General features: G+C 36.3%; 1 protein-coding gene across 1 annotated transcript in view; it reads left to right on the top strand.

Annotated features, from left to right (window-relative positions):
- The window catches only part of MAN1A2 (mannosidase alpha class 1A member 2), a 150,456-nt gene extending 136,838 nt beyond the window's left edge, over positions 1 to 13,618 (top strand). Inside the window, exon 13 of the mRNA XM_081226513.1 lies at positions 7,685 to 13,618. Within this exon, the coding sequence (XP_081082639.1) occupies positions 7,685 to 7,817 (133 nt within the window). The 3' untranslated portion in view covers positions 7,818 to 13,618. The remainder of the gene's footprint in view (positions 1 to 7,684) is intronic.
- Positions 13,619 to 15,584: the final 1,966 nt, after the last annotated feature.

Raw genomic sequence — 15,584 nt, 5'->3', positions numbered from 1 at the left:
AATCAGATTCATAGAAAAAGAAAGTAAAAGGTGGTTATCAGGGGCTGGGGGAGGAGAAAAAGGGAAGTTGTTGTTTAAAGGGTATAGAGTTTCAGTTTTGCAAGATGAAAAAGTTTTGGAGATATGTTTCACAATAATGTGAATATACATAACACCACTGAATTTTAAAACGGTTAAGATGTTAAATTTTATGTTCTGTGTTTTTACCACAGTAAAAAACTAGAGAATCAATGGCATGCTACAAAGGGAATTGTAAGATAAAATGCCAAAGCATCTGTACTTTAACTCCAACCCCTGTAGCTTACCCTGGAATGTAGTGAAAGGAAAACAGATATGACTGAGAGAGCCCCAAAGGGAGAAAAGTAACTTGTTATTTTAAATGATTGCAAGGATCCAAAGAAATTACACATCACATCAAGGTACTACAACAAATGTGATTTTGTAATCAATATTAATGTTCTTTCAGGAATGATGGAGAGAAACACAACAAAATAGATATATAATTTTAAAGAAGGGAAAAGTTGGATTGAGAAAAATATGTGTTATCTATATATGTGCATATATAGAAATCAACTCAACACAGATTATAGACCTAAATTTAAAACCTAAAAATATACAACTTTTAATAGAAAACATAGGAGAAAATCTTTGTGACCTTTGACTATGCAAAGATTTCTTAGATATTATACCAAGCATAATCCATAAAAGAACAAATTGATCAATTGGTCTAAAATTTAAAAACATAAGCTCTTTGGAACAAACGTATGGACACCAAGGGGGGAAAGCGGCGGGGGGTGGTGGTGGTGTGATGAATTGGGAGATTGGGATTGACATGTATACACTGATGTGTATAAAATGGATGACTAATAAGAAAATAAATAAACATTAAAAAAATAAAAACATAAGCTCTTTGAAAGACATTTGAAAGGAAGTAAAATGATGAAAAGTCAAGTCACAGACTGGAATCTTTGCAAAGTATATATCTGATAAAGGACTTGTTTCTAGGTTATATAATACTCAAAACTCAAGAATAAGATAATATGCAACCAGTTTAAAACCAGTCAAAAGAGTTAACAGACACGTCACTTATATCTTCAAAGAAGAGGAGGGATGACAAATAAATAAGCTCATGAAAAAGTGCTCAACATCATTAGCATAAATTAAAGCTACAGTGCAATACCACTTCACACCTATTAGAATGTCAGAATTTACCCACACCTGAAGATGTCTCTTTAATTTCTGGAGTTTGGACTTTTTGTGTGGAGATACAATGCATGGAGCATCTTATAATTCTGAGGAGAAAGTCAAGAAAATCATGGAGATTCTGATTACTGTGGAAAAAATTAGAAACAAAATCTCCTGCCTTTACAAATGTAGCAGAGAAAGAAAACATTTTTATTGTTGAATAAGCATTAAACCAGACTACAGTTTCCATCACAGGCAGATTGCAAAGACAGAAAGAAATCTTACCTTTCTATATAACCAGGCAGATATATCAGTTACATACATGTTCTGAAGATAAATGATAATTTATCCTTCTGTAAAAGTACGTTGACTCTTTTTGTTTTCTTTCTTTCTTTTTTATTTATTTATTTTTGGCTGTGTTGGGTCTTTGTTGCTGCATGCGGGCTTTCTCTAGTTGCAGCGAACAGGGGCTACTCTTCACTTCAGTGCGTGGGCTACTCATCGTGGTGGCTTGTTGCGGAGCATGGGCTCTAGGCGCATAGGCTTCGGTAGTTATGGCTCACGGGCTCTAGAGAACAGGCTCAGTAGTTGTGGCACACGGGCTTAGTTGTTCTGCAGCATGTGGGATCTTCCTGGACCAGGGCTCGAACCCGTGTCCCCTGCATTGACAGGTAGATTCTTAACCACTGTGCCACCAGGGAAGCCCTACAGTTGACTCTTGAGCAACACAGGTTTGAACTGCATGAGTTCACTTATACGTGGATATTTATCAATAGTAAATATTGGGCTGGCCAAAAAGTTCCTTCGGTTTTTAAGTAAAAATAAAAGACAGTTTTCATTTTCACTAAGAATTTTATTGAACAACGTATTCACTGTTTTGTTCCACTACCTTGTGCCATTTTTCAGGCAGCTTCATAATTCCATCTTCCCAAAACTTTTTATCTTTTTTTGAGCAAAGAACTATTCCAGGTGCCTTTTACAGTCTTCCAGGGAATTGAAATTTTTTTCATTAAGAGAATTTGTAAAGACCAAAATAAACGGACATTGGAAGGTGCAATGTCTGGTGAATATGATGGATGAATCAGAACTTCCCAGCCAAGCTGTAACAGTTTTTGCCTGGTCATCAAAGAAATATGCAGTCTTGGGTTATCATGATGGAAGACTATGCATTTTCTGTTGACTAATTCCGGATGCTTTTCATCAAGTGCTGCTTTCAGTTGGTCTAATTAGGAGCAGTACTTGTTGGAATTAATAGTTTGGTTTTCCGGAAGGAGCTCATAATAGAGCTCCCTTCCAATCCCACCATATACACAACATCACCTTCTTTGGATGAAGGCTGGCCTTTGGTGTGGTTGGTGGTGGTTCATTTTGCTTGTCCCACGATCTCTTCCATTCCACATTATTGTACAGTATCCACTTTTCATCACCCATCACAATTTGTTTTAAAAATGGAATATTTTCATGATGTTTAAGTAGATAATCAAATGTGGAAATGTGGTCAAGAAGTTTTTTTTCGCTTAACTTATGTGGAACCCAGACGTCAAAGTGATTAACATAACGGAGCTGGTGTAAATGATTTTCAACACTTGATTTGGCTATTTTGAGTATGTTGGCTATCTCCCGTGTGGTATAACGTTGATTGTTATATCTCAATTAATGTCTCGATTTGATTGTTATCAACTTCAACTGGTCTACCCAACCATGGAGCATCATCCAGCAAGAAATCTCCAACATGAAACTTCACAAACCGTTTTTGACATGTTTGATCAGTCACAGCACCTTCTCCATACACTGCACAAATCTTTTTCTGTGTTTCAGTTGCGTTTTTACCTTTCTTGAAATGATAAAGCATATGCCGAAAATGTTGCTTTTTTCTTCAATCTTCAATATAAAAATGGCTACACAAAATTCACCAATTTTGATGTTGTTGTTTTTTTTAATGTACGCTGATACGACAGCTGTCACAATACAATCTAACAAAATTGTTTTGAATGAAGTTAAAGACAACTAAGTGCTCCTAGAGCCATATTATGGAAAAATCTGAACAACCTTTTTGGCCAATCCAGTACTACAGTAGTACACAGTCCAAGGTTGGTTGAATCCATGGATGTGGAGGAACTAGGAATACAAAGGACCCGGGGATACTGTACTCGAATTAACCCCCATGTAGTTTAGGGATCAGGGGTACTTTCTTGACAACACCATTTGCTATACATAGTACATTCTAAATTTACATGGTGATTGGGGTGGCCATCTGTGTTAATTGCCTTTATCCAGTGGAAAAGTAATACTTCTGTATTTATGACAAAGGGGTAATCAGAGCTTGGAGAAAGGTACCTAAGCTAACCTCCCACAGTGACAGAGAGATTGGGGTGCTATCTTCCTTGATGTTTATATTTCAAAGGCATGGCTCCCAGGCCTTTTAAGAAAAACATTCCTGGATTGTAAAGCTGGCAAGAGGTTTACGAAGCTTTAAAAAAGATTTTACATACATATCAAAGGGACTCAAGGCAGTGACCTAAGAATAGGGAAAAAGGGATAAGGTCTTTTGGCACCAGGAAAAATTTAATATTTTTTCATTAATCTTTAAAAACCCAGAGATCTGACAACGTTTTACCGCTGAATTAACCAACCTTTGTTACCATCTACCTCTGGGCTTTTTGTTATGTGAGATAACCCCAACTGTTTATGTATTGATAGTTTATGTATCCTCTATCCTATAGGAAAGTCATCCTAAATTATTTGACCCCTAAAGGCAGAGGAAGATGAATTTTCCCCAGCCCCCTTATGTTTCATGACAAAGCCTAAACCTTTGAAGCATACCAGAAATGTTCTGCCTCCTTCAATTTATCTTTTAAAAAATGCATTTGAATCCACAATACACCCACATTTGTTTCAATATTTTTTCTTCCCCACCCTTTCCCGCCAAAAAACAACTTTAAGATTTGAGAAAAAATGTGGGGAAAGGCAGAGAGGGGCAGATCTTTTGGAGAGGTTAATAATTGTATATTTTAATGTATCATCTTTTAGAATATAATTTCCACTGAGTGTCTTTAATTTGATTTCTAACCAGTCTATTCTAAGACATTATTTAAACATTAGGAGTATAAATGAAATGGAAGGTTTAAGTAAATTATTTTTCAAACAATCTGAGGTTTTATTATGAGTTACTTGTAGTCCGTAATGCAAGCCTTTAACACTGTAACATCTATCCGTAATACCCTGGACATTGCCACTGCTAGTTGTGAAAAAGAATAGACAAGTTGGCAAGGCTCATTTGGTAAACATAAAGGATTAAGTAAAGAACATATTAGCTTGGTAGTTGGTTCCTTTAGCCTTACCATTTCTCCATAGACACTTAAATGTTTCTTCTCAGATTTTGTTGACTGTTCTTTCTGTAAAACTTTCCTATTTGGTGGTTACTGCCAACACTTATGTTGAGATGACTTCTGGCACCATCACCTCCTCTGAATGTCTTGTCTTTGTAGATAAGAGAAAGATAAAAGAGATGTATGTGAGCAGCATTTAAAAATAGCTCTAAAAAGTCAGCAAGACATCCAGTAAAACTGAAGTACTAAATAGCGCCTTTTTATATACTTACAGGCCTTTGTCAATGCCATTTGTCATCTATTAGCTCTAACTTTGAGCTATAGTTTAAAAAAAATCCTTATTAGAGGAAAAAACATCTAGTAGTCTGATAGCTAATTTAGATTAGACTTTCCTCAACTTTCACAGCAAAGATCACACTTCTCCAATTGTTCTATTTTTAAAATCCAAGTTAAAAATCTTAAATTTAAGTCAGTAGTAGTGTACCATGTCCTTGACATGAATTGTTTAGCTATATTACTGTACTTTCAAACATTTATTTTGTTATAAATTTTTAAATATATCTGTATATCTATAGTCTAGCCTCTGCTCTCTAGGGATTATTTGACTCTCCAAGAAGTAGTTAGTCTTATTCCAAACCCCTACTTAAGGTCCAGCAGTGTCCTAAGGAGGTAGACATGGAAGTTGTATTAGTTTCCTAGGGCTGCCATAACAAATTACCACAAACTTGGTGGCATTACAGAAATTCTATTCTCTCACAGCCCTGGAGGCCAGAAGTCTGAAATCATTTTCTTCTGAAGGTGTTCCTTGGATGGTGGGAGCTTAACTTCAGTCTTAGCCTCTGCCTTCGCATGACTTTCATCCCTATATGTCTCTGGGTCCAAATCTCTCTCTCCTTTCTCTTGTAAAGGTAGAAGTCATTGGATTTAGGGCCCATCCTAAATCCAGGATGATTTCCTCTTGAGATCCTTGACTAATTATATCCCCAAAGACCCTATTTCCAAATCAAGTCACATTCTGAGGCTCCAGATGGACATGAATTGGGGGGTGTGGGGACTGTTCAACCCACTACAGTAGTATTAAGATTATTTTTAAATGATTGTTTAAAAATAATAATACCACTTTCTGTTATCTAAAACTTACACAATTACTATCTTATTGATTTTTATAACTTGTGTGTTTATGTGAGGTACTTCTATAGCATCCCCAATGGAAAGGAATCATTTTGCAGGAAACTGCATTTTCTCTCTATTCCTTCACTTACTCCTCTCCCAAGTAGTGATGAGATTAGAATGAGCCTGATACATTTGCCCACATTTAACCAACAGACGTGGAACTACACGGAACATAGCTCTCCTGGACACATTTGTGCCCAGAACACAAAGGGCTTGTGCTTCTGATCTCCATACAGTAAGCTGACCCAGCAGAGTCTCTTGCTATGTCCATCCAAGTCTTTTTTCAGTTCTACCTTCTCTGCCTGTAACCTGGTGAATAAATCAGTCAAGCAGATCTCAAGGTCTAGGATCAAAGTGAAATTAGAAGCACTGTCACTCTCCATTCCAGGTTTACCAGTTATAAAGTTGATAAGCAACCCTCCTTTACCCCAGTGCTGTGTTTTTACTCTGTCATCCAGAACTATAACAGTAAGCAGAAAAGGTATTAATGTGCCTATTTTTAAAATAAAGTAAGTTTAGCTAAAATATTGTAAAGGGGTTCTTCACCAAAGCCTAGTAAGGCCCAGCCATTGCTAAGATCAAGAGTTTGAACCCAGATTTCCTGATTCTGTATAGCTGTTTCTTTAAGCTTACTTTGATGACCCCCTAATAGAATTCAGATTAGAATTTGCCCAATTATAGTATATAATATTCTTACCTATAGTGGTAATAATCATTTTGTAAACTATCATTTTTTTTTTTTTTTTTTTCTTTTTGCGGTATGCGGGCCTCTCACTGTTGTGGCCTCTCCCGTTGCGGAGCACAGGCTCCGGACGCGCAGGCCCAGCGGCCATGGCTCACGGGCCCAGCCGCTCCGCGGCATATGGGATCCTCCCAGACCGGGGCACGAACCCGTATCCCCTGCATCGGCAGGCGGACTCTCAACCACTGCGCCACCAGGGAGGCCCCTAAACTATCATTTTTAATTTCTGAGTTACCACTGTGGCCGGCAGTGTTTATGGAAAGGTATAAACATATGCCTTCATATAAACAATGCTATTACCTATTGGACTTCTCTGGTGGCGCAGTGGTTAAGAATTTGCCTGCCAATGCGGGGGACATGGGTTTGAGCCCTGGCCCGGGGAGATCCCATATGCCACAGAGCAACTGAGCCTGCGCTCTAGAGCCCACAAGCCACAACTACTGGAGCCCGCATGCCCTAGAGCCCATGCGCTGCAACTACTGAGCACGCGTGCTGCAACTACTGAAGCCTGCACACCTAGAGCCCATGCTCCACAAAAAGAGAAGCCACTGCAATGAGAAGCCCATACACCGCAACAAAGAGCAGCCCCTGCTCACCACAACCAGAGAAAGCCCGTGCACAGCAACAAAGACCCAGTGCAGCCAAAAAAAACCCGAAAAAACAATGCTATTACCTATTAAGAGAGACTAATTATTAAACCTCCTGTAAATCCATAGTGTTTCTGAAACCTTTAATTAAGTTTTCAGCACCTGCTCTAAGAACTGCAAAAACTAATGTATTAGGAGTATGTGAAAGTCCTTGCTGTGTCCAAATAATGTGCTTTACTTGTTCCTTCAGTGTTTATTAATAAATATAGATTAATTAATTTCTAGTTATACTATGAGGTCTCTAAGCTGCCAAAACAAATGATTGATATTATATCTGATTTTTAAAAGATGGTCTCTAAAAAATTCTGAATTGGTTTGTTTTATGCCATTTTACAGTTTGTTGTTTTATGTGTTTCAGGCAGGTATATGGGATTTGCTTTTTAACTGCCTTATTACAAAGGTCTAGTTCATCCTACTGGATTTTCTTATGCACTCTTCTGGAATATTTTGTGTTTCTAATCATTTGAACGGATGAGGTTCATTTTCTGGTGTGTTTTTCATCAAAGCTGCTCAAAATAGGTCATGGATGTCCTCTGCCATTATAACTGAGATCACTTGATCTTCTTGTTGAATTCTAATTGAAACTCATTTTCCCCTTTTATTTTCAGATACTTGTATCTTCTGTTCTCCAGTGATGACCTTTTACCTTTAGACCACTGGGTATTTAATACAGAGGCTCACCCTCTGCCTGTGTTACATTTAGCCAACACCACACTTTCAAGAAATCCTGCTGTTCGATGAAAGCAGCTCCAGAAAGACCATTCTCACCTGTGTTTTGTTTACATGGACCACTACAGAAATTAGTCTGGAGAGGGGCCTTTTGAAAACCTGGACCTCTTAAGTCAACATGGCAGGGTGAAACGTGACTATTCCCCGCAAGACTTTTCAACTTGTAGATGTTTCAACTTTGAAATGATTCCATTTTATACCTGACCAAAACATATTCTGGTGTGTGTAGGACAGAGACCTGATGTGCTTTGATTCTTAACAAGATGGTCACATGAGAAATTATGCCTGTTACTGCTTATTGCTTTTAGAGTCCTGGAATCTGGAGGCTAGATTTCCTGAGAATAAGCCAAGAATGTGGAGCACCTTGCAGGAGTTGGAGATGGCCTTTGGAACCAATTATATATTTGTTTCCTCCCAAAGTGGAGCAGCTCTCAAGTCAAAATATTTACACATTGTTTATCCCTTTTTTCTCCATTTTTAATAACGGAATGAATTAAAATAAATAAGAACAAAAGAACAGTGTAACTGCATCAGCAGCAAGAAGACTCAAAAAGGAAACAGAATACCTATCCCTGTCTGAATTTTCAAGTTTCGTATTAGATGACCAGACTGGCAACCATTTCAAATCTCAGTCTATCTATTCCATTGAAATTCCTTGATTAAATTTGTTTTCTCTGGAGGCATGATCTCACAAAGAATACTCTTCAAGTCTTTGTCTCCATATGGAATTGTTGAAACTGCTATTTATCATAACCACTATTTACGAGCCTGGGTTTGGGATTTTGTGCATGTTGTTGAGTCTAGTGTTGGTAGCATGACAAAAAGTGGGGAAAATGCTGCAGTTTGTTGCCTTGAAACCTGCCCTAAGAGAAAGCCTTGGTTTTGTTGGTAGGAGATTATTTTTCCAAAGCAGCAAATCTACCAAGTAAATTTTATCTACTTTAACCTCATTATAAACTTAGTAGAATCCCTCGATTTACAACTCTCTTTATGTGACTTGGCAAAATTCACTATACTGTCATGCAGCTCTGAATTTACCTTGATGAGGCAAATTACTTTTACAATTTACTAAATCAAAAACAAAATATAGTGAAACTTCCTTAACTATTTTTGGGACAGGGGATCCTTTATTATCCCATTAGATGAGGGAGCTTTTCACAAATATTTTATGTAAAAAATAAATTCAACTTTTTTTTCTCCAAGGGTATTTACAGAAATTCAAAGAATTAATCAGAATAGCTTCAAAATAATTTTTAGTGATTAAGTGTGGTATAATTAATTATATTACACTAAACATGGGATATATCTAAGGGGCTTTCTCTTACCATCAATAGATTTTGCAATGATATTTCTTTTTAAAGAAATTATGATTTCTCTATATTGGGAGGGGAATAACTTAAATTTTAACAAGAACTGTAAGATAAATATCTAAGACTTAATAAATTTTCTGTCCCTTAAATTTATGTCACAGTGCAAGACACTTTTTCTTCCTTACCTTTAATACAGACAGCTTCCATTGACAGTAATAGTTGGGAGTAGTATTATTAGTCTAGTATTTACTCTGAATTTGAAGATTTCATGAAACAGTGTGCAGGAAGCCCACCTTAGAGTTCTGAAGGCTTATTTTCTTATTTTGTTTACTCTTTTATTAGCATGTGGTAGATTTAAATTGGAAAAAGATTTAATAAATTAATATAATTAAATATTTTTAAGGGTGATCATCTTATATCACACATAGTCAGGCAGTCCTCACAGTTCAGCAAATGATCCATAAATGATAAACACCTCAAGATTTTCAGTATACATAGAAAGTAAGGATGTAGAGCCCGTTGCATTATTTAAATCTTTAGGAGAGTTAAATATTAGTACATATTTTGAGACTATAATACCTTTTACTAGTTGAAAAAATTAAAATTTGTAAATGAGAAGTGTAGATGACTAACTTTAGAAGAGAAAGGGGAAAGTATTTGGTTCTCAAAAAATGTTAGCTTTCCTCCTGAAAATAGCAGAAGCCCACTTATGGGTCACTAAAAAGAATGAAAAACTTGACTTGGCAAAAGACCCAGAACAGCTGTAGAAATGGCCATGAACCCTCCCTCACTTCATTTAGAAGAATGCTGAGTAAAGGGGCCTTCTTGGTTCCCCAAGAACTTTTCAAGGAATGAAAAGATAGAACCCCCGCCCCAAGTGCTCTGTTTGTGTTTCTCGGATGACTGGAGCTCAGAAAAAGGCAGAGATGTGTACAGGCATGGCCAGTTCTGGTACAAGCAAAAAGCTTGAGGGGGACAAAGGAAGAGTCTTCTTCATCATCTCCCTACCTTCCTTGTGAGAAGACTAGCGCTTATGAGTATGCTTCCTTTTTTTGTTGTTTTTTCTTCTCTGAATACCAAAGGCAATTAAATTTAAGTCAGCTACAAATGACTTGCCAGTGTCATGTTTTATTTTTGTTATAGATTAAAAAAATTATTTTCTCCAAGATCCATTCTTATTCCATAGTATCCCATATTCTGCTAGTTTCCAAGAACATACTTTACTTTGTTCTGTCCTTTACAGTCCTTTGCATTTTGTAGACCTTATTACTCAGGTTAAATACTCATTACATTTATAAGACCTCCTGCAAAGAGCCCAGAAATGCTCCTTTCCAGGTGCCTCCTCAAAAGCAGACACATTACTTCGTGCCTTTGGCACAAATGTGCAGAGTAGATAGATCATTTGGTATATGAGAGAAAAGAATAGAGATGCTGAACACCCCCTCTACCTTCTATATTTATTTTTCTTTTAGAATTTTAGGATCATACTTTTTGGTTCAAACCAGTATAAAGTTGTTAAAACCAAGAGAATGTGGTCCCAATCAAAAAGAAGTCTTGGTGCAGAAAAGTAAGTACCCAGTCACAGGGTTCTTAGTTTCTCGTGGGTTGCACAGATATGCTGTTTTATGTCTCTCTGACACCAACTTATTCTTGTCTTTGAGCAGATGTTTATATGTAAAAGCAAAACCTGGATATTGAAGGAATATATTCCTTCTGTGGAATATTGACCCTGATTCTCTCTTATGTCCTCTAGGACAACCCAGGGCTTCACTTGGTAGATTTTAACCAAGCAGTTTAAAATTTGATCATTAACTTCTCATCTCCATTCTCCATTGCCAAAGTCTTTGTCAAAACTACAAATTTGTTGCTAAAAGGTCGTGCTTGCCATTCTCATCATGGAGTTTCTCCTTAGGCCTGGATTTCTTTGAATGAATGAGTGAGTGAATGAGAGGGTGAGTGAATAAACACAGGGTACCTAATATGTGCCAAGCGTTGTGCTAGGTACTTTCAAGTATTAGAACTTTTTGTGATTCCAGTGGCATTTTCTGTATAAGAGTTGTTCATACCATTTTAAGTGTTTTCCAGTATGATTCATGTTACAAAATCCTTAATTTTGTATTTCATTTAAATTAAATAAGGAAAGAAATGGTTTATAATATATTTTAAACAATGTGTTACTATATAATACTAACAGCTATAATTGTAGTTAATAACTAAAGTCTCTTGGAAAATGTCAAACAAATACTTGATTTCTGATGCAACTTTAACTAAAGTATCTACTTTAGAAATAAAAACATTCTTATTTTGCTATTATCACTTTAATTACATAATTAAAAGTTAATGTTTTATAGAAATGCTGATTATTTTATATTCAAAAATTTTGTCACATAATTCATGGGTAAAATTTGCAGTTGTGAATTGTTCATGCTCTGCTATGGTTCCTAGTAATGGTCCCATGCTGTTAAATATAAAGAAAAATATACTGAAATATTTATGAGTTGCTAATAACAGTTCCTAGTAATGGTATTTTGAGTTCTTATTTTTCTTTAGGTTTCCTTACCCTCAAATTGGCTAGCTCATATCTTATCCACTCTTTATGTAGATACATACATAAATACAGTTGTACGCAGAGATTTTTAATACTGTCTCTGTCTGCTAATTAACAAACATGGTTGTTAACGCGTTTTGGCTGCACAAATTCTAAGCAGAATATTTGAGGAACCAAATATGATCTGGAGATATTTTAATGCACTTACTTGGTTTAGGAACATCGGTGAAGATGATTTTCTGTTCTTTCAGCTCGTTCAGATCACACTCTTTGTGATCTATGATGGATCAGCAAGCTTCCTCCAGAGGGCTAGATGATAAATATTTTAGGCTTTGTGAACCATGCAGTCTCTATCTTTACTACTCAGTTCTGCTGTTGAACTGTGAAAACAAGTATAGACAATATATAAAGGAAGGGGTGTGGCTGTGTTCCAATAAAACTTTATTTACAAAAACATGGAGGGCTAGATTTGGCCCATGGATCATAGTTGTTAACCCTTGATCCAAATTTAAATTTGTATAAGACCCTATATTCTTTGATATGCATCTTTTATCTGTGTTTTGAGTACATAATTCATTTTTAGAGCAAAAAAAAAGATGTGTGTATGTACGATTGTATGTATTTGTGTAACCTAAAGCTATATATTTTGTTGTCTTGAAAACAGCTATACTCTACTGGAGTCTGTTCAGGTTTCAATATGGTACAACTATCTTGAAAGAGGCATTTTTTTGTTCATGGGGTATGCTATCAGCCCTTATCCTTGCCTTGTCATTTAATGCCACAATTTCAGAGTCTCTGTGTAAAAGGAAGGGTCTCTGTGGTGTCAAAATAGTATTTTTGCTCCAAGTTCTGCCTGCTCATTGACCTTTGGACCAACGACTCTGGATTGCTGGAGCTGCAAAAATTCCTCCACTTGAATACTCGTAGAGCCCTATGACAAGAATATGATAGAATTTCTGACCTTTGTGCTAAAGAAGCCAATCTCTTTGAAGAATTTTAAGCAACAGGAAAAATGGGTTATGTGCCTCAGTTGCCATTTGGCAACCACTGTTACTTTTTTAGAGTGCAGAAAGGTACTGCCCTTATTACCTCTACAACAGCCTAAATCTGAGGAGTGCAGAGAAAAGATGTATCCAAAAGAAGAGTTCCCCTTCCTCTTCTTGCACTTGCCTCAAATTCTTTTCAAGTCAATAGCATTATTTCAGAATGTCAGTGTGCATGATATTTAAATTAAAGCATCCTCAGCCTTAGCCTTTTAACTGTTGAACAACTAATCCATTTTAAACTTTGAGCACAGCAGAACTCATGAAATTACACGACACCATATTGCTAGTATGTATGTATGTACATTGCAATGCACCAATCATCCTGATAATAGCTTTTTCACGAAGAAGTTTATCAAATATTTCACTGCATTTGGAAATTCTAGAGGAGGGGAAGCCTATACTCAGAGTGATAGGGAAGCACATGTTATAAATGAGCTACCTTTCTAGGTCCAGCGTACTATACAGATGGCGTCAGCTCAGTGTGAACGTTAAGTGTGAGTACACAAACACACCCACATACATATATGTTAATATGCAGAGGATTTTAAACAATTTGAATGCTACAGAATTCTACTGCAAATTGCATACCAGAAAACTCCATGGAGATAAGCTCAGCTCTTCTTGGGAAAAGTTATTTTTTAGAAAACAGAAATTAGTTTTTGTTTGGATTAACTGAATAAAGCATCCCTAATTTTAATACTGGATTTGGAAGTTGAAATGCCGTTCCTCAGTCTTACTGGTCTCAAATTCAGTGGTATAAATTTTCCCTAAACTAATAAGAGGGGCAAGTATAACCTCCTAAATCGGTACCCACTGGCCGCTCCTGAACTGATTTCCAGTTATGTCCTCCATATGTAATTTTTATAAATTAAAGGTAAATTGTATATTAAAGATTAAATAAAGATGTTCTTTAAGTGAAAAGTCTGTTTAGCTTTCATTTGTACCCAGGATGACAATACAGTTCAATCTTCCTATTTTCAGAACAACTTTGGCTTTTACTGGTAATCTTCAGTCTCCCACGTTCAGACAGTATTTCTTTTGGTTCAGCTAATCTTCACATTCCTTGATGTTATAGAAAGATGAAGAGATTACTTAAAGGGTAATTTTCATGCCATCTGATTTTAAGAAAACAAACTATAGGCCTGTGCGACAATCTTACAGTATGACTGTGCCTGTTATCTCTAAGACCTAGTCTAGTCCAACTTCTGAGACCATCAAGCTTAAAAATTGCCTTGGGACTTCCCTGGTAGCACAGTGGATAGGACTCTGCACTCCCAATGCAGGGGACCCAGGTTCGATCCCTGGCCAGGGAACTAGATCCCACGTGCATGCCGCAATTAAGAGTTCTTATGCTGCAACTAAGGAGCCTGAGTGCCGCAAATAAGACCCGGTGCAACCAAATAAATAATAAGTAAATAAATATTTTTTTTAAATGGCCTTAATCACTGGATCTCATTCTGTCACATTAAAATCTGACCTGACCCTAAGAATTCTTAAGTGATTCTTGAGCAAAAATAGGCCTAAGGGGCTTGAGGAATAGGATCAGCTAAACTATAGATACTGGTTTAATCTATTGATACTGTAAAGCACAGTATATTTAAAACTCTGTACGCATGGAGCATCAAATAGGGTAGTAGTAAAGCCCAAAATAACAACCAATTTACATCATTGAGGTCTACTTCTTCCTGGCACAGTAGATTTTAACTTGATCAAAATTTTAAACTAGGAAATTTAAATTATAGATGTATCAAAATTAATTATGGACTTATCTTTTCAGAATCAACTAAAACAGGACCAGATAAAAGAATAAGATCTCTGAGTGACTATAATGTGATAAAATCTGGGCCTCTGTCTGCCAGTTATCTGAAATTTTCGTCATTATTTTATTGGGTTACAAAACACTGTCAACATGCAAATAGCAATCATGTTAAGAGTATGGGTTCATAGAAACAGTAGATTGGTGATTGCCAGGGGCTGGTGGGTGGGGAAGTTGGGGAGATGTTGGTCAAAGGGTATAAACTTCCATTTGTAAGATAAACAAGTTCTAGGGATGCAATGTGCAGCATGATGGCTATAGTTAACACTATAGTATACTAGAAAGTTGCTAAGAGAGTAGGTATTAAATGTTCTCACCATACACACTCCAAAAAATGTATGTGAGGTGATGAATGTGTTAACTAACCTTACTGTAATCATTGTACAATACATACATATATCAAATCATATACACCTTCAATTTACATCATGTTATGCCAATTGTATCTCAGTAAGGCTGTAAAAAAAAAAAATGATTGTGGGTTCAGATGGTGAGAGACTGTACCTTGTTAGCGGACCTAACAAATATCTTAAATTTTTTGTGTGATAAAATATAACTTAAAATTTGCTATTTTAACCATATTTGTGTACAACCCAGTGGCATTAATAATTACATTAACAATGTTGTGCAACCATCACCACTATCTATTTCCAAAACTTTTTCATCACTGCAAACAATCTCTGTAACCATTAAGCAATAATTCTCCATTCTCTCCTTCCCTCAAGAAAATTTCAATTTCTTAACCCGAAGAAAATCTTAATTTTTTTGTCTGTAAAAGGAAGATAATACCGATTTTTTAGGAGAACTAAATAAGAAAAAATCCATGTACCTGGACTGAAATAAGCTCACAAACAGCAAATAGTTGCTGTTTTTAAATTATTTTCATTAGCAGCAGATTGGAGTAAAAATTCCGAAAGAAATAGAAAAGAATTAATAAAGAGGGGAAAGGCAGTAAAGAACCAAGAAAACTATGTAGTTCTACCTCCTGTTTTATACATAAGGAAATTGAAACAAAAGGGCATAAAGTGAAGGCATTAGATGATCTCTGAAGTGGTTTTG

The sequence above is a fragment of the Mesoplodon bidens genome (genome assembly GCF_964165515.1).
Source record: "Mesoplodon bidens genome assembly, chromosome: 2".
Taxonomy (NCBI): domain Eukaryota; kingdom Metazoa; phylum Chordata; class Mammalia; order Artiodactyla; family Ziphiidae; genus Mesoplodon; species Mesoplodon bidens.
The sequence above is the reverse complement of the archived record's forward strand: the minus strand, read 5'-3'. Positions and strand labels throughout refer to the sequence as shown.